Here is a 17,606-nt window from a genome sequence, read left to right as displayed (position 1 = left end):
TTTCAGTGAAAAAACACCAGTTTACAGCTGAGGCTCAAACCCACAAGGAAAACAGGTGTTCTTCTCCTGATGCTTTGTCTTTCTCACAATTTGACAATTTTGATTTCAATTGTACTGGAAAAGCTACCCTCAACTCTCACCAGCATGGCCTCAACAATCTTTGGAATGTAAAACTAATGTCTCTTACATCGTATGTATTCAATTGATGCACCTTGGAAATGCACATGGCTCCTTGTTCCCCCTGCACTACAAGAATGTGTTCAGGCTTCTTCTTTGGCCAGAAGGACATGAGTTCTTATGTCTGCATGAAGGCACATCAAGGAGAAGTGTGACAAATCTTGTCTCTTCAGGCCTCACTGGATATGACCTTCTGGTCACTACCAGTTTATACAGCTGTAACAGGGCATATCCATGGGACCCCCTGTCAGTGTCTTCACATCTACAGTTTTGATTTTATCAAGAATCTAGATTAATCTGCATTGTGATGGATTCAAAAAATAAAGAAGCTGGGTTTATTAATAAATGTTTTCACAGTGACCTCTTCCCCTAATGCAGTTTCCTCACACAGCATCCTCTCTGGGAGGAAAGTAAGGGCACGGATGCTTCCCATGGCCCAAGCTGTGTGCAACTTGGTGAGTAGGGCTAAGGACATGTTCCCTAGCAGGGTGCACACTGCCAGGCAAAAGAACTGGCCAACCCAGTTGAACAGAGCAGCCTACACAGAAGACTCTCTAGATGAAGGTGTTTACCCGCTTACTGGAGGTTTCAAAACACAGGTTACCCAAACACCTGAAACTATGTGTTAATGCAGAGCACATGGATTCTTGGCACTAGGGGGAAAGAAAAATATCTTAAATCTAGTGAACCTAAAGTTCACAAGAACTGTATGTCTGATGAAGAACTGCATCAACTGTTAATATGCACATAGGCAATTTTCCACTCAGCAAGAAGAGTAGCAGATTATACTTAAAGATGGGAGAAAGCCACAGTGGTCCAATGCTTGACGTGCTCCCTTTGCTTCCCTCCTCACAGCAGAGAAACCCAAAAGCAAGATAAAATCCTTTGCAGGCTGTTTGAAAAACACAAACACAGTCTGGATCAGGAGAGGGTTTAAAGTGCACACTTTTATTTTCTATTACAAAGGCTAAAAGAAGCAAGTTTGGTTTTTCTTTCTTTATTTAAGAACAAAAACAAAAATGTTGTTAAAACATCTACATATTTATCCTTATACTAGACCTTATGAAAGATACTAAGTTCTTTTTTAATAGTAAAGCGTGGTATTCTTATATTAATATGAAGACATATTAAAGGACTCAAAATCATTACTACCCAGCTCAGAACTGCAGCATCCCCTTGCTATCTTTTCCTTTCACTTGCTAAAACCCAACAATTTTTGACATACAGTTTCATACAAGCTAAGTAGGGTATTTTTTGTTGGTTGTTGGTTTGGTTTGGTTTTTTTTTTACTTCTCCCTGTAAAGGCCTGGTTAACTCCAATGCTAGTGTCAGTCACCTAAATCCCTGCCCCTACCAAAGAAGTTGGGAAAAGATTTTCACTAAGTCCTTCAGCATTTATTAAGTTTCTGCTCTGTATGAATGTCTGTAGTTATTTTACAGGATATGAGATTTCCTTCTAATGTTATAAAATTAAAACATCACTTTCTTTGTTAAAAACTCTCAAATTTGGTTCTGTGCTGCAGAATTTTCTTCTTCCTCTCTCACACAAATAAAGAAGAGAGAGTTATCACAGGGTCTTGTGAACACACCCCTAAAGCAGCCTCTACAACTTGAGGTTTATCTGCTGTAGAGCTTAGAGCACTGAGCATTTCTGCTGAGAGCATATAACGTGCTGAAGAAAACCCTCTTGGCTTGAAAAAGCAAGCCTGGGAAGTCAAGTGTGAAACTTCCTGCCTTTCACAATGTCCCTTTAAATAATATAAGCAAAGCCTTATATTAAAACTTTACTCACTAGTTAGCAGTATAATACTCTCTCACTGAGATGGGACTGCAAGGACATCCTAAAGGGTTTCAAAAATGCGAACAGGGAAACCTGTCCCATCTCAAAGCTTATACCTACCTATATAAAACCCTCTCCTCTTTTGTTATTTCCCTTTCCCTATCCCAAATAAAAGGCTTCATAATTAAACTGGAGATGCTGCCGTTTCCTGGCTTGAGTCCTTTTCCTTTACCCTCATTTAAAAGATTCCTTCGATACCACACACATATAATATTATATAGAGCGATATATTTAATACCTGTGTATATATGCTTCATGGGAAGGGTGACATATATACACACTAAAACAAGTCTGGTGACTAAGTACTGCAACACCACAGACCAGGTTATCATATCAGGGAAAACAAAGAGACACTTGATGCAACCCCCATGACTGTGGGCCTACCTCACCTCACCTCACCTCACTCTCACCCCACCCTCTCCCCATCTCAGCCCCAGCCTGAATCTCTGAAGCCCCACTGAGCAGCTCAGCTCTCATTGCAGAGATGGGGAGAAGGGAGAGTGACCCACTCTGTAACTTGTTTAGGTTACATGAGAAATCATGGCTCAGCGAATGCCAGAGTCACTAGAGATGCAGGTTTGTTTTAAAAATAAAAGCCACATTCCAGTGTCCCCCAATCCAGATTTCCTTCCTTGGCATCTCTGCCCAAGAAGAGCAGAACAAGATAACCCAGGAGCTGATGCCTGTCTCCTCCCATCTCTAAAGTTGACCACTTGAGCACAAGGATGACCAGGAGAAGGTACCATAGCTACCATGAAGAACAGAGGAGAAAATACAGCACCTGACCACTCAAAAACTGCCATGTCTGATATTGGTCATAGCAAACCAGAGACTACCATCCATATTTTAAGGGAGAGGAAAAAAAACTCAGCAGAAAAGTAGTTAAGTTGCCCAGGAAAGAGGCTGAATTCCCATCCCCAGAGGTATTTAAAAATATATGTAGATGTGGCACTTTGGGACATGGTTTAGTCTGGGACTTGGCAGTGCCAGGTTAACAGTTGGACTTGATGATCTTCGAGGTCTTTTTCAACTAAATGATTCTAAGTGCAGAAGTGCATTCAGTTTGCTTAGAGCACATTGTGTCTCTGGAGAGATTCCAGCGCTCTGCTCCATAACTGGACCCTAACTATCCCAGTGGAGCTGAAGCACCCTCCTGAAGGCTGGTTTAGGAACCTGCCCCACACCATCTCCCCATCTCCCAATTTCCTCATCCCATCTCTCCTGAAGCTCTGAACCCCAAGGATGTGGGAGCAGAGAGGAATGGGAGGACGCAGCAATGCCAAAACACCAAGCAGTTCATGGCCAGATTGTATTTACCATGGATACAGCCCTACCAGCCCTAAGGGCTCTGAGACTGCTGTCCCAGGAGAATCTGTATGAAAAAGACATCCCTGATGAAGGCTGGGAGAGAGATGTGTTTGTGTTTGACTGGATGGTGCCATCCATGCATGCAAAACTGCAGAGCACAGCTGGACTGCAGAAGAGAGAAGGTGAGGGAAGCTCAGAACAGGGAACACATTTACAGCTTACAGGATGAGACTGCCAGAAAGGACAAGGCTGGCATGCAGAGCAGTACTGCTTCTCACTGCTGCCTCTTATAAAAGCAAAACTTCTGTCCCAGAGTTCAGCATTACTGATTACCTCATCAGAGCACACATCAGGCAGCACAAGAGCAGGCCATGGCTGGGTCCCACTCATTCTCCACCACTGTCCCTGCTCTGGGTCACATCCTGGTTGCACTGTGCATCCACAAGCTCCCTGCTCTGGCTCTGGGGAGGAGGGAGCTGGATCTCTGGTACTGGTAAGCGCTTCCAGCTGGATTCCCATTAGCTTAACTTTGCCTGTGCTGTGCAATGGTGTCCTTTTAAATGGGTCCCCACCCAGTTCTTCTGGCAGTGCAGGGAAAAATGCAGCTCTAAGTAACCAGAAACACATGCCATTTAAAGAGTAAGAAAGAACACCATTACCTCCCTCCCTCCCTCCCTCCCTCCCTTTCTTCAGGACACAAGGCAACACAGAAACACAGGCTCCTTTTGGTGACCACCTCCCTCCTGACTGATACTGCTGTGTGGACTTCAGTGACACACAGTGTGTCACAGACTCCACTACACCTCCTACATGGGTTCTGTTTTACTTGCACCAGTCACACCAGCCAAAAAAAACCAACCCAAGCTATCTGCCCTGAATACCTGCCACACACTGAAAAAGACATCTAATGAGAAGTCACCAACTTGCTTTCTGAGTACAGTCAGCTGAAGTTTGAAGTCACCTACAACCCGGTTCCCGCTGCTGCAAGCAGTTTCATTACTTTGCTGCTTTTACCTTGCACTCCTTATACCACACAGCTGTTATCCTCCTCAGCACCAGTTGATGCCTCAGTGCAATACAGACAGCTAGAGCATAAACCTAGATCTCTTAAACCAAATCTAGTGGTTTTCCTTCTTTGCACCACAATTTCTATTTCTTTTGGTACCAAACTCCCAGAAGAGCAGGAGGGCTGCAGCAGAGTAAGTGGCGTTTAGTCTGCAGCACTGAGAAAAGGAACATATGAAATTCATGGTCACCTCCTTTTAACCAGATTTCATGAAATCATAGAACAGTCTGGGCTGGAAGGGACCTTAAGATCATCTAGTTTCAATCCCCCTGTCATTTAGAAGGACACCTCTTCCACTAGACCACATTGCTCAGAGCTCTATCCAACCTGGCCTTGAACAGTTCCAGGGATGGGGCATCCACAACTTTTCTGTCTCACTCTCTTGGCTTTGTCCTCCAGACCTCTGCAGTCATACTCTGAATTGAAAGACAGAAGAATGACACAAGGAGAAATTCTCTGATTTGCAGCCCAATACAGACTGAATTAATTCCTTTGAATGAAGGACAGTGAAAACAAAAAGATGAAGTGGAACGGGAATTTGGGGGAAAGAAGAGAGAAAAGATGGATCACAAACTCAATGAGCATGGCGTCGCTGGCCAACAAGAATTAAATTCACAAATTCATTCACTAATAAATCATTGTCTCAAAATCTTAAAATAAAAGAAAAGAAAAAGTTCTCATTGCGAGACACAGATCTCGCTCTCCCTGCTACTGCCCCTCGGAAAACCCACCCCGTGTTTCTGCAGCTGACAGACTCCCCCCGGCTCACACTATACGTCATCCCGCAATAGGAAGTTGTATTTCCCGAAGTCGTCATCCCTGGGGCAGAGCAGCATGTCCTTGCGAGCTTTGGCCAGTTTCTGTTTCAGCACTTCCCTCCGGTCCAGCCACTCCGTCAGCTCGTCCTGCCCATGGGCGTAGCGACACTCCTCTCCCTCAGGACAGGCCTTGTTCTTCTGGAACCTGCCAGCACAAGGAGCGCAGTCAGGAGGGCACCCCCAGTACAGGGGTTTGAGCTCTCTGCCTGGGATACTTGAGCAGGACCCACTGAAACATGCTGTGAACTCTCCTTTTTAAGGGTGAGCTGATTGTCCTACAAACCCATGTGCAGGGTTTTTAAGGGTGAGCTGATTGTCCTACAAACCCATGTGCAGGTTTTTCCCCATCAAGGCTGGGAAAAAAACAGAGCAGCAAAACCAGCAGTGGCTACAAGGGGATTTAGTCAAGAGCACAAAAAAATGTGAGCTGGAACTGGACCGGCAGGGATGAGAAAAAAACAATGCACAAGAGAGGAAATGCCAGGTAACCAGCATGAAAGACAAGAACCTTCTTGCTAACCAAAGTAGCATTTTTAACCATCACAAGCTTTCTGAAGGCACCTTAAGGTGCTGATTCAGAGGGCGTGAGACATTCAAACCATTTAATAAGGCACCTGGGATTCCCCCAAGCACTGGGCCAAGGAGACTGTTCAGCAGCCTGAGAGCAGAGGGCATCCTGGCTATGAAGTGCACAGGTGCAGACAGGAAGCTCTCCTTTTCTAAAGACACATGCTCAGGAATGTGTTTTTATCCCTCACTATTGTGGCTGAACACCTCTGTGATCAAACAGCAGCCTCACTGTCACCCAAACCTGTCATCTCATCCCACTCCTCCTCCATGCAGAAGTCACCAAGAACTCTGTGAGAGGATGAGGAGGGATGACAGAGGCCCTGGGCCTTTTACCCTGTCCCTGCAGCAGCAGCACAGGAGGGAGGTGAGACAACGGTACCTCTCGCAGAGCCGGAATTCGCCCATGGGGAAGCGGTAGCTCCAGCAGCTGGAGTCACTGTCTGAGGTGAAGACCTTCTCCTTGTGCTTCTCCGACTGGATGTGCTGCTGCCATTGCTTCTTGCTGTTGCTGTTTTTCCCACAGAGCCAGCAGTGGTAGCCCATCTAACCAGTGCAGACAGGGAAAAAGGCCAGTCAGTGCAATAATATTCACATCCACTGGCCTTCCCTATGCTGGCACTGCCTCTTCCCCTCTCCTTCCAGAGTATCTTGGAAGGCTCCACTCAGTCTATGACTACCCACACTTCTCTGCCATATTGTCTTTGAGGAACTGTGCTGACACTAAAGGGGAACAGAGGAGATGCTCTGTCAGAGTTTATCTATGGCTCAAACAGGCTTAGGGGACAGGGCAGCTCAGTTCATGCAGGACTCTTAAGCAGCACACACCCTTACATCAGTACCACCCATGGCATAAGGAAACACATCTGCCTCGAGTTTTTCAAGGCTTCTGTGACAGCTCTTCTCCAAGTTTCTCCCTCTTCTGACAGGCCTGCGATTGTTTTGCCAGCTTGCCCAGAAGCAGGCAGGAACCCTGCAGAGAGGCTGAGCCCACACAAAAGGGAACCTAAGGTAAACTCCTAATGACTTGGGGACTAACAGAAAAGCCATCGTAGAGCCTTGTTGACCCCAGGTCGATATCTTCCCACTTCAGCTGTGCTGCCCCTGCTGTCCATTTAACCTGTGTTAATATAGGCTCTGCTCCACTAGAGATATGCAGTCCCTGCTAGCCACACCTGGAGCACAGGAGAGAGGCAGGCTGGCAGCACTGAGGAGGAGGAGGAGGAGGAATGAAGGACAAGAGGTCAGCTTATTACCATGATGTCTGCATAGTCAGTGGGCATCTGGATCTGTTTCTCCCCTTCTCGCGAGGTGAGTGGTGTTCCTTCTCCAGGCTTCCCAGGATTGTGTTTCTTTAGCCACATGTCATAGGTCTGCTGCATATCTAGTACTGCACAAAGGTGACACATGAAGCCACTCAACAACCTCCCACTTGGTGCACAAACTATGAGAAAAGGACAAATGCTGGGGCAGCCCTTCCCTCCCCTCGCCTGTGCAGCAGCACCAGACTGAAGGGCTGTGTCCCATGTCACCTCCTCAGACAGGACCCCTGGGGAGAGAGCCAAATTCACAGCACGCCACCTGGCATGGGGGGGGGTCTTCTATCAGTCCAGGAACAACTGTGACAACAGCCACACAAACTTTTCAAAAAGATGGCAAAGTGCTGCAAGATCTCATTGGAATTCACTCCACAAGATGATTCTCCAAGAGGCCTGATTCTACTTGACCTCAGGAGACATCTCATCCAATCAGGAAGCTAAGGCATGGCTGGTTACAGATCCATCTCTTCCCTCTAAGCCCAAGCTTCACCCTCAGCACTAGAGAGGGAGGAGAGCTCCTAAGCAAGTTGGCCACAGGAAGCACTGCAGAGGGGAGGAAGACCTAATGATAGCTTGCTCTAAGTTCAAAACCTGCCCAGAGAACTGCAGTCAATGTCTCTCCTGGCTTTTAATTTAAAAGCCATTCAACATACTTCTGGGAAGGGAAATTTGAGGTGGAAGCTTTAACTAGACATCTGCCTTTGCAAGATCAGCTCCTGAGAGAGGCTATGGAAACATAAATGTTTGCAGATATCAATATGATGCTCTAAGTGTGATGCATTAGTGATTTACTCCTTGCTAAATGAGTGATTGAGGAACTTAAGGTAACTGGGGATAATGAATGCAAATTCCCCCAAACTGAGACAATGCTGTTGTTTGAAGATTCACCTTTGTGCTTGAGCAAAACATACACAGACTGATGTGCTTTAAAGGCCCCAGCAATGAAATGCTTTGAACTGCAACAAGTAACAGTTTGGCTCAGCAGAGAGAAGGACCCTCTACAGAACCAAAAAAACTCAGGGCAGGCCTGAAATCCTTCAGGCTTTCCAGCAGCTCCAACAGGGGTAGATGAGCACCTGGACAGCTGGCCTTTTTTCCCCAGCCTCCTGTTGATCTGAATAAACAAGGATTTCTGCCAGAGCTGGCTGTCCAGGATATGGGCAAACCCCCCCCCCCCCCAACTATTGCCCAAAAGGTAAGCCTGCAGAATTAAATATAGACTAGTTTCTCCACAAAGGCACCACCCAGCGATGTTCTCATTCAGGATCTCAACTCCACCCCTTTGAATACAATGCCATGAGCAGGGAGTGCCACAGCCCAAGACCAAGGAATATGAGCAGAAATAAGTAAGACAGCCAAGGCAGATAGAAGACTGACAAGAAAGATACAGGAGCAGCTACAGGCCAGGACTGGTGCTTTGGCAGAGCTCCATATAGAGCCAGGCCTGGGACATTACAGGCAACTGGAAGGACAGTACAGGGTGGATTCAAAAGTGATGCAGAAAGAGAGGGCAGCAGTGAAGCAATGTGCACTAGTCCCACAGCAAGGGACTCAAGAGATACATGCCCATTTATGAAAAGAGCAGCTGTAGACAGACCTGACCCACAATCCCACATAAACTCATGGCAGCAGTCTTGTTCAGCTCCATCTCTGTTGTCAAGAATATGTCTTAACAGATCCTCCAGATGCCCAAATGTCCTCTTCCCTCTCCCCAAACTTTCTGGTCCACATTTCCCCCACTCACTTTTATTTTCCTTCATGAAGGTCCACATGTCTCTCTCCTCAGGGCTGTGGGCAAAGGAGCAGTTGCCCACATACTGGCATTTCCTGCCATTCTGTGCATGGATACACAACTGTTAAAAGACAGAGAGAAAAATTTAGCATCTGCACAGTCAGTCCTTGCTAGAGGGGAAAGTGGGTTTGATAACCAGCTGGGGCATTAAATTGCACAGGAGAGGTTGCAAACAGGACACTTTATATATCATTAACTCATGATTCTTTTCCAAAGTCTCCTGATGACATAAACACACAGGCAGTTCAGCACCTGCTGCCATTTCCATAGGTGACTGGGTGCAGATACAGGGCAACAGCAGGGAGCATCCTGGATTGACCCAATAGTGTTTCCTACTGATGAAGCTGCTGGTCCCCAAAGGTGACTCATTCTCCACCATCTCTGAGTGCGTGAAGAGTGGCCTTACAGATTGCTTAGACCACACTGGTGCACACACAGCTACCAACAGCATCATTGCCCAGAGAAAATGTGAAACTTTCTAAACATCGTATTTACTGATCATCTTTTCTCCCCCTGTCCTGGCACAAAAGGAGGACCTACCATAGGGTAGGGGGAAGGAGCTTTCTCCTTCCAGAAAAAAAAAGAAAGGAGAGGCAGAGAGGAATTCTCTATCACGACATTTGGGGCTGGGGTTGGAGGCTGGATATCTGTAATTTTCCTCAGCATGTGGCTTTTTAGCTGAGTTCTTAGTTTTGCTTTCAAAACCCATTGTGAACAAGTTTCACAATCTATAGCAGTCACAGCAAAGGCAGGGATAGGCTTCTCTCTTAGCATCTCGCCTCTCACCCACATTGAGAAACCCTGACCTAAGGGGAGTCTTAAATTTCATTCCCAAACCCTGTGCCAGCCAGAGATGCATGAACAGCTTTTGTTATGCATTAACAGCAACACTGGAAATTTGCATTTGTGCACAGAATGGTTTAAATGGGCGCTGCTCCTTCTTCTGCTCCATTTTTTTGCTGGATGTATTTTGCTGCCATCAGTCTGTCCTCACCTCCCATCTCAGCCATCATGTGCTTGCTTCCTTGACAAATCTTCAAGGGAGCAGCCCTCAAAACACTGCACCGTGGTGGAAGGGAAAGGGAAAGGGATGGGGCACCTGGCCATGGTGGGCATGGGGCTTACATCATATTGCTGTGGGAAGTTACGGATGGAAGGCAGTGGTCGGACCGACACCCACTTCTTCTTAGCTTTGGACATCACCAGCAGGACACGGCGTTCCTTCGTCCAGCTGAAGAAGAAAGAATATATCAAGAGAGACACAAAAAAGAGCAGAACTAATGTTCTTTACCTCAGAGACCATTAAATGCTGAGAGATGAGCAGATCCTCCTGTCCAGCTTGTCCCTGCGCTATCTGGCTGTTCCTAGACATTCACATCTGTGATGGAGAAGCCACAAGAAGGCTGCTTTAGGAGGACTTCTCCCTGTAAATATTACCTATTTCCTGGGGTACCTCCTTTCATAAAGCCACAAAAGTCTCCCCCAAATCTCACATGGCATCACCACAGATTATTAAACAGCTGCATTCCATCCTTTGACACAGCCTATTCTTGTGCAATCAGATCCATGAAGAACACTTGGGAATATTTTCTGCTTGAAAGGTGCAATAGAAATGCAAGTCATTACAAGCACTACCTTATGAACAGTGCCAGGAAGTATTTATTCTCCTTCAGCTCCAGCAAGGGATCACCAGGAGATACCCTGAGCAAAAACCCCAGCTCTATTCAGCAGCTGCACAAAGAGGTGTTATTTTTCCCATCTGAGGAAGCAATCCTCACCCACTTACTTCCTCCAGAAACTGCTGCTTCTGTCTCTTCTTCAACAAAAGTTTTACATTTACAATATTAAGCTGGACTGTGCCTTTGTGGTTTGTGTTATGGGAAGACAAGTTCTATCAACCCTTCCATCCTATCCCTGCAGGCTGCCTAGGTGACACAGGCCACAGTTTCCATGACCAAACAGTGACTTCCCAGCCAATATTTCCCTTTTAGGGGGCTTATAAGACAGATGGGGACAATTTTTTTAGTGGGGCCTGTAGTGTTGGGACAAGGGGTAGTGTCTTGAAACTAAAAGAGGATAGATTCAGACAAGATGTAAGGAAGGAATTTTTTATGATGAGGGTGTTGAAACATTGGCACAACCCAGAGAGACGGTGGATGCCTCATCCCTGGAAACATTCAAGGTCAGGCTGAGCAACCTGATCTAGTTGAAGATGTGCCTGCTCATTGCAGGATGGCTGGATTAGATGACCTTTAAAGGTCTCTCCCAATCCAGACTGTTCTAGGATTCAATGCTTCTATCACACCAAACATTTTCATGGGCCCCAAGGAGTCAAGAGGTGCAAACAGACATCATAGGTCCATCACAGAGGAGCAACCAAAGATCCATCATAGAGGAGCAACCAAAGCAATGAAAGAGCCAAGGGAAACTAATTTAAAAGGAAGCAGGGTATCTTGAATAATTTCTAATTGTGACCTGACAGACATCTGCAAGCAGCTAAGTGCATAAACACATGTACAGGAGAACTCTGTTAGTGGCCCTGGTAAAAAGAAATTATAGGAACTGGGAGAAAAGGGAATTGTGGGATCTGGACTTCCTGTGCCAGGAGTAACAGTCTGCACGACTGTATTGCTGGCAGCAAATACACACAGTAAAGAGAGAAGGAAGCTGGAAAACAGCTATCTGCAATGCCTGCTATAGTGACAAACACCCCGAGCAGTGAGAGGCTGCTAGGAAACCTTACAGCCTCTTCCACACATGCCAAATGAAGCCGTGGAGAAGGTAGGATGAAAAATTCCTGCCCTTGAAGAGGGGTAGAGGAAAGAGAAGGTTGAATTGCTCACCAGTGAGGGGCTTTGGCACTACAGTACTTGAGGTCCTTATCTGGCTCCACCAGCTGCCCGTTCCTCCAGCACTGGCCACACACAAATTTCATCTGGAGGTCAAAGGTGCTTGACGTGGGATTCCGGGGAGAAGCCTGGGGAAAAGAACCACAGCCTCAGGCCAACAGAGGTAAAATGCACCCCCAAACCTGCCACAGAGATGCTGGCAGCTCCCGGCATGCCTGTGTGCCAGCAACAAGCCAGATTAAATAAGTTCTCCTTTGGCAGTGTTAGCCGGTGGCCCGATGAGATACCACACAGGAGCAAAACCACTGCTTGCTTCAGCATGATTTCCTGGGCTTTGACATCTGGCCAAAAGCACAGACAGCCTGGCAGCTTCCAGCACTGACCAGGCCTGGCTGTGAAACCCTGGCAGTGTACCTCCGTGTACAGACAAGTTCTGTGAGACTTGCCCCAGAGCTTAATCCCCACTTCCCTGCAGAGAGGGCAATCCATGTCCCACTGCCTGTGGAGAGCCCTTGGTCACACAGCTAAGAGAGGCCCCTTGGGAGGAAGCTGTACCATATCACAATGCAGGACACAAAACTCCTGCTTTTGCACCAAGAACTTCGTGTCACACCTAACATTTGACACAATGAAGTCAGAGCTGGGTCCTCTTATTGATAGCCTTCCAAGCCTTTTCTGGGCAGGCTTCTGTCTCTCACAATTCCTCTGCACTGCGTTTCACAGGCAGTTGAATCACAGTCTCTGGACAGAGGTACAATGCACATATTTCATATCTTCTCAGCCATTGCACTTATTGCCCCCACCCCACCTGAAAAGGCTAGGTTGGGATTATGACTAACTTGTGGAGAAGGAAAAGAAAAGGAGCCAATCTCATATCACTGCTGCCTCATGTTTTCTGAGCAAATCTCTGGAAAACTGCTTGCATTTTGTATCACCACTGGAAGAACATGAGGCTGGTGTCTCCAGTTCATTTCCAAACCAAAAAACAAACCCGACTGGCTGCCAGTGGCCCTGGGCACAGGAGTATGTGAGAGTACAATATAACACCCTGGTCATTGAGCTGGCCATGAAGCACAAAGGTCATGCACCAGCAAAACAATTCTCTGACTGTCAGCCACATCAGCAGCCTGTGCCACCTGCCATGCCTTGACTTTAACCCTAAGCATCTCACAATAACCAGACATGCCAGCCGTGGCCCTGAAGAGCAGGTTTCTGCCAGCAATTGATTAGCAGCAGCTTGGAGCCTGGCTGCACCCCTTGGTGAAGGGAAAACAGCAAGCACAGGCAGCACAGAATCAAAGCATTTCCCAGGAGACACCACATCAGCTATCAACTACCACTCTGCATCCTCCAGACATAGTCTTTTGGAGAACCAGAGCTGGCACTCTGGAGGGTGACGGAGGACAAAGGGTCCTCTGTCACTGTGAAAAACTGACTGGGGAGCTGACCTCACCTGTGCTGCATACACGAGGCCATCAGTTCTCTGATGTCCCAGCAAAAGGACCCTCTGAGAGAACCAGCATCTCTTTCAAAAGAGATACTCTATTTTGAAAGAGGGCAATCTCTCGTCTGGGAGAATGACCTTTCTGGTGGCTCCCAGCGCATGACTCGTTCACCACTTGCTGTCAGCTGTCACCTGTGCTGGTGACCACCAAGAACACTTCAAAGCGGCTGGCTGTGAGATGAGCAGAGTTGAGATTTGGGCTATCATGAAAGGTAATAAGGTGCCTCCCTCTCAGATATGTGGCCTTTCAACAGTAGCTTTAATCTCCACTTTGTCTCCAAAGGAAATTCCACGACCGCTCACTACTGACCTATCAAACCTATAGGCCTATGTTAACAAAATGGCACTGCTGGCATATTCCCTTTTATCAACCCCATGCTATCGTCCTGGTGACATCTCTCTCAGCACAGCCAGGAAGCTTTGCTCAAACCTACTGACCCAGCAAAACTAAACACTGAGTGTCTGCAGAAGAGACAAGAGATCAGAGAGAAGAAAATATCTCTCAGGTAGTTCTGGTAATCTGGGCTGCTTTTTCCACAAATTCTTAACCAAAAGAAGCCCTGTGCATTTCTTCATCTGAGTCATGCAAACTGCTGGTCAATCCAGTGGGCATGTGTGCTCCCAGGGGATTAGGAACCAAGCAAAAATTCAAAGCGGCTCCTGTTAATGCTACATGACTGTATTTGTAAAGGCAAGACACATACCTGGCAGGCTGCTGATAACCAACAGTGTGGAAATTATATCACATGAGGCTCCAGCAGATGAAGCCAGGCAAAAGTGCCGTGGGCTATGGCACCGCCCCTTGCTATGAAGCCAGACAATATAGTGCTAGCTGTGCTCCATGGCAACCAAATAAATACAAGTCTCTGGCACGGCCACTCTCCTCTTCAGGCTCTGCAGAAAGCAACAGACCCTGCACGGCCATTCATGTCTCCCATCTTCAGGAACTCCTCTAAGTGATACTGAAATGTTCTCTGGAGGAGCCACACACCTCAGAGGACTGTATGAGGAGCCCAGGTTACTCAGCCACCTAACTGAGTGAGTAGTACTTAGGTGCAAGTACTCCTTAATGGTGAGGTTTTTTCCTCTCCATGCTTAAATTGATAATTCTGAGGTGAGCTTTCATGGGGATTCTGGTGCAGGCTAGGGGAATAACAACAAAGCAGGTCTTGAAAACCAGAAAAAATGAGGGCTACAACCCCTCAGTTTGCTAGGATGCGATGAGAGGACACCCAGCTCCCTACAACAGCCCCTCCCCGCTGACTGGCTCCTGAATCTGTGGCCACTGGGTTTACTCCTACAGCAGCTGCTGTGAGGCCAAATTTGTGGGGCCAAGTGCAAGATTCCCGGCAGGTGCTTGGCAAGCAGTGTATCTTCATTTTTCATTTCTTGCTAAGCCTCCTGACCTTCACTGTCACAGCTACTGGGTCCCTGCAAGCTGCCTGCCTCTTTTCTCCACAACTGGACAGCCCTGGGTGCTGAGTCCAGCTGGCAGCTGTGACAAAACTGCAGCAAAATCCCCCAGAGTGACTTCGCTTCCGCTGACCAGAGGGCACTGGAGTGAGAGTGGATCACATGGGATGGTGGGAAGGAGGGGTCTGTTTTTACAGCACTCCTGGGAAGTTGTCTTTGCCAGGCAGCCAACTTTGAAAGCTGGAAGGCTGCTGAGAAAACTCTGAGTCACGTTAGCCTGCTTGGACAGGAGAAAACAATGGCAAAAGTAAACATCTCTCAGCAGATAGCGAGTCCTGCCCGCAGGGCCTTCGGCAGCAAGCCCGAGTCTCATCACAAAGCACAGCCTTCTGGCTGAGGACGTGCTGCTGCCAAAGCCATGGTGTGTTACTGCAAACACATGCATCTGACTGACTTGACTGTCTCCCTGCACAGTGCCAGTACCAGGCTGCCAATCCTTAGGGACGGCTGGTGGTGCTGCTGGGAGGCACTTGCTCACTGTACCAACATGGCTGCTGCTTTTCCTCTGCACCCTGGAAGGGCTGTGGGTGCAGTCAGCTCTGTGACAGGCATTTGTGAGGCACAGCCAGACTTTGCCATTGGTCATTAGCCCTAGCACTGTCCACAGGGCCCAGAAACTGTAGCTCTCTACCCATCCCCTGATTTAGCAGGCTCTGGCATTTCCTTTCCTGATCCTCTGCCCCTTGCAAGCCCCAGCAGCCAGAAATGGAGCCCTCACTTAGCATCCAGATCCCACGTGCTTCAGAGTACATGCTCTGACCATGCCTGCTGTACAGCTTATTCTTCCAGCAGCAGCACTTCCAGATAAAGGTGAATTTGAAGCTGCAAGGCTTACAGGAAAACAGCTGTCCATTTATCTTTTCTTTAATCCCCTCATTACTCACAGAGAATGGCAAGACAGAGCTTTCTTGAAAATGCAGGTAAATTCACAGCAGGCAGGACAAAACCAATCTCTGGACTGTGCTCTTGGGGCAAGGCACATAGGGAGCAGGGATTGCTGATATAAATTCAACTGCTGTCACAAACTGCTGCAAATTCACATCTGATACATGTCACTGCCTCTGTCCCCACACCAGGCAGAAAGAGATCACAGCCAGCTCTGGTTGCAGGGAGCATTCAGATCATCCACTTCTCATATAATACATACTTGTCCTGTTCAGCTTCCTGAGAGGTTAAGCAAGTCAGACAGTCCTGGGAACTACAGACCTTGGTTATTCTTGCTTATTCTGGACTGCTGCTTCCCATTCCTCTCCTCCAACTGTTTCAGACCACAACAGGTCTGCACAGGTTTATTACTGAGCATCCCCTTGAAGATGAATCCATCTCATGCAGCATAACCAGTGCATAGGTGGACACAGAGCCCACTGCAAGTGTCAGTGTAGTCACCTGCATCTTTTCTGTTAGGCTAAGCTATGCCCATCAGACCTTCCCAAAGATCTTCCCCAGCAGCCTCCAGAACACTTCTGATGGCACACAGCCAAGACAAAAAACAGCAGCTAAACATCACATGAGTGACTCAGATTCCTCTCCTATAAAAGACCTCCTCCACAGGGTGCTCACAGACTGCACTTGGCACTGGTCTCTGCAGAGGAACTCTTGGGTGACCCATCCCACACAAAGGTGAAACACTCTTGCTCAGACAGTAAGGCACAGGCCAAGGGATGGCAAGCTCAGGTTTGCCAAGGTTAAAGAAAGCGGTCAAATGGGAACAAAAAGGATTTGCACCACTTTCCCCACCACTGTCCTGTTCTAATGGCAAAAAGTGCTTTAGTTCAACCTCAGGACTGGGCTGGGAATTGTCCTCACTGGGTGGGCTCTGCTCCTACAGTACAGAAATCCCCTCTGGGATAAAAAAAATAATAAGACAGAACTGCCCATAGCCAACAAGACAGAGAAAAGTAAACAAAGAAAAAGCCCTTTGCTTCTAACCCTCTCACACTAGCCTGGTATGCTCTTGGTAGTGCTGGAGAGTTCAGCCCTCCACACTGATAGACTGGTGGCAAAAAAAAAGGCAAAGCTCCCAGCCTCCTCCTGGTAAAGCACCACTAAGGTCTCTGTCAGCCTCAACAGCACCTGGGCTGCCAGTTCCGCCCACTCCTGCATTCAGATCAGACATCATGAGTCATTCCTTAGAAGTCCTTCAAACTGCTCTACTGCCCCTTGGCCACTAAAGGGCAGCAGGACACATTTGGTCCCCACTATGTGACCACTGCCCCAAAATCTCCCAGTTTCACCAGCAAGTGTCACAGGAAACAACATTCTCAGGTGAGTTGCCCTCGGTGACCTGGAGGCTTCACCCTAGCAGGGAACAGAGCAGATCACAACACTGCAAAACAAGGCACAAAGCTCAACACCAGCACTGCAACCAGGAAAGCTCTCAGATCTCCTCCACCTCAGCTCTCACCTGGCCAGCCTGGTCTGCCTGGGATCTGTCAGGCACAATCGTGGGAGGAAAAGAGAGAAAGGGCTGGAACTGTTGGGAGCAAAATCTGTCTCCAAGCCCTTGATGGACCTTACTTACCACGCTGTTGGCTGGTTTGCTGGCATGTGCCTCCATCTGCTGCCAGTACTTCTTGGACTCCTGCACAATATCTTCGTGGGTCATTCCTGGGAACAAAAAGGAGACAGAACTGAGCTACACTCCTCTGACCAAGAGAAGAGAGGGAGGGGTTGCACGACTTTTTAGTTTGGGCTTAGTAACCCCTGAGTAGCTGACAGCTTCCAACAGTCCCCCTGGTAATGTCAGGACTGAGTTGTGACAGAATGCACCACAGAATATGTCTAATCCCTTGCTAAGCAAGCTCCTCTCTACACAAGCAAAACAAAAGAAGAGCTCAGTCTCCTGGACTTGTTTAGACTTGGCTTTCTGCTCAGGCAGTCTGCAAAGAATCCA

At 47.6% G+C, this 17,606-nt stretch overlaps 1 protein-coding gene across 6 annotated transcripts in view; it reads right to left on the bottom strand.

Moving 5' to 3' along the window:
- Positions 1 to 1,104: 1,104 nt before the first annotated feature.
- The window catches only part of ZC3H7B (zinc finger CCCH-type containing 7B), a 47,027-nt gene continuing 30,525 nt past the window's right edge, over positions 1,105 to 17,606 (bottom strand). For all 6 annotated transcript variants that reach the window (XM_066549580.1, XM_066549584.1, XM_066549583.1 and 3 more), the window contains exons 17-23: positions 17,235 to 17,320; positions 11,731 to 11,864; positions 10,013 to 10,118; positions 8,840 to 8,948; positions 7,033 to 7,166; positions 6,159 to 6,322; positions 1,105 to 5,354 (exon numbers count right to left, since the gene is read on the bottom strand). In XM_066549580.1, coding sequence (XP_066405677.1) covers positions 5,162 to 5,354; positions 6,159 to 6,322; positions 7,033 to 7,166; positions 8,840 to 8,948; positions 10,013 to 10,118; positions 11,731 to 11,864; positions 17,235 to 17,320 — 926 coding nt within the window. In that variant the 3' untranslated portion in view covers positions 1,105 to 5,161. The remainder of the gene's footprint in view (positions 5,355 to 6,158; positions 6,323 to 7,032; positions 7,167 to 8,839; positions 8,949 to 10,012; positions 10,119 to 11,730; positions 11,865 to 17,234; positions 17,321 to 17,606) is intronic.

This window comes from Molothrus aeneus, chromosome 5, assembly GCF_037042795.1.
Source record: "Molothrus aeneus isolate 106 chromosome 5, BPBGC_Maene_1.0, whole genome shotgun sequence".
Classification (NCBI taxonomy): Eukaryota; Metazoa; Chordata; class Aves; order Passeriformes; family Icteridae; genus Molothrus; species Molothrus aeneus.
The sequence above is the reverse complement of the archived record's forward strand: the minus strand, read 5'-3'. Positions and strand labels throughout refer to the sequence as shown.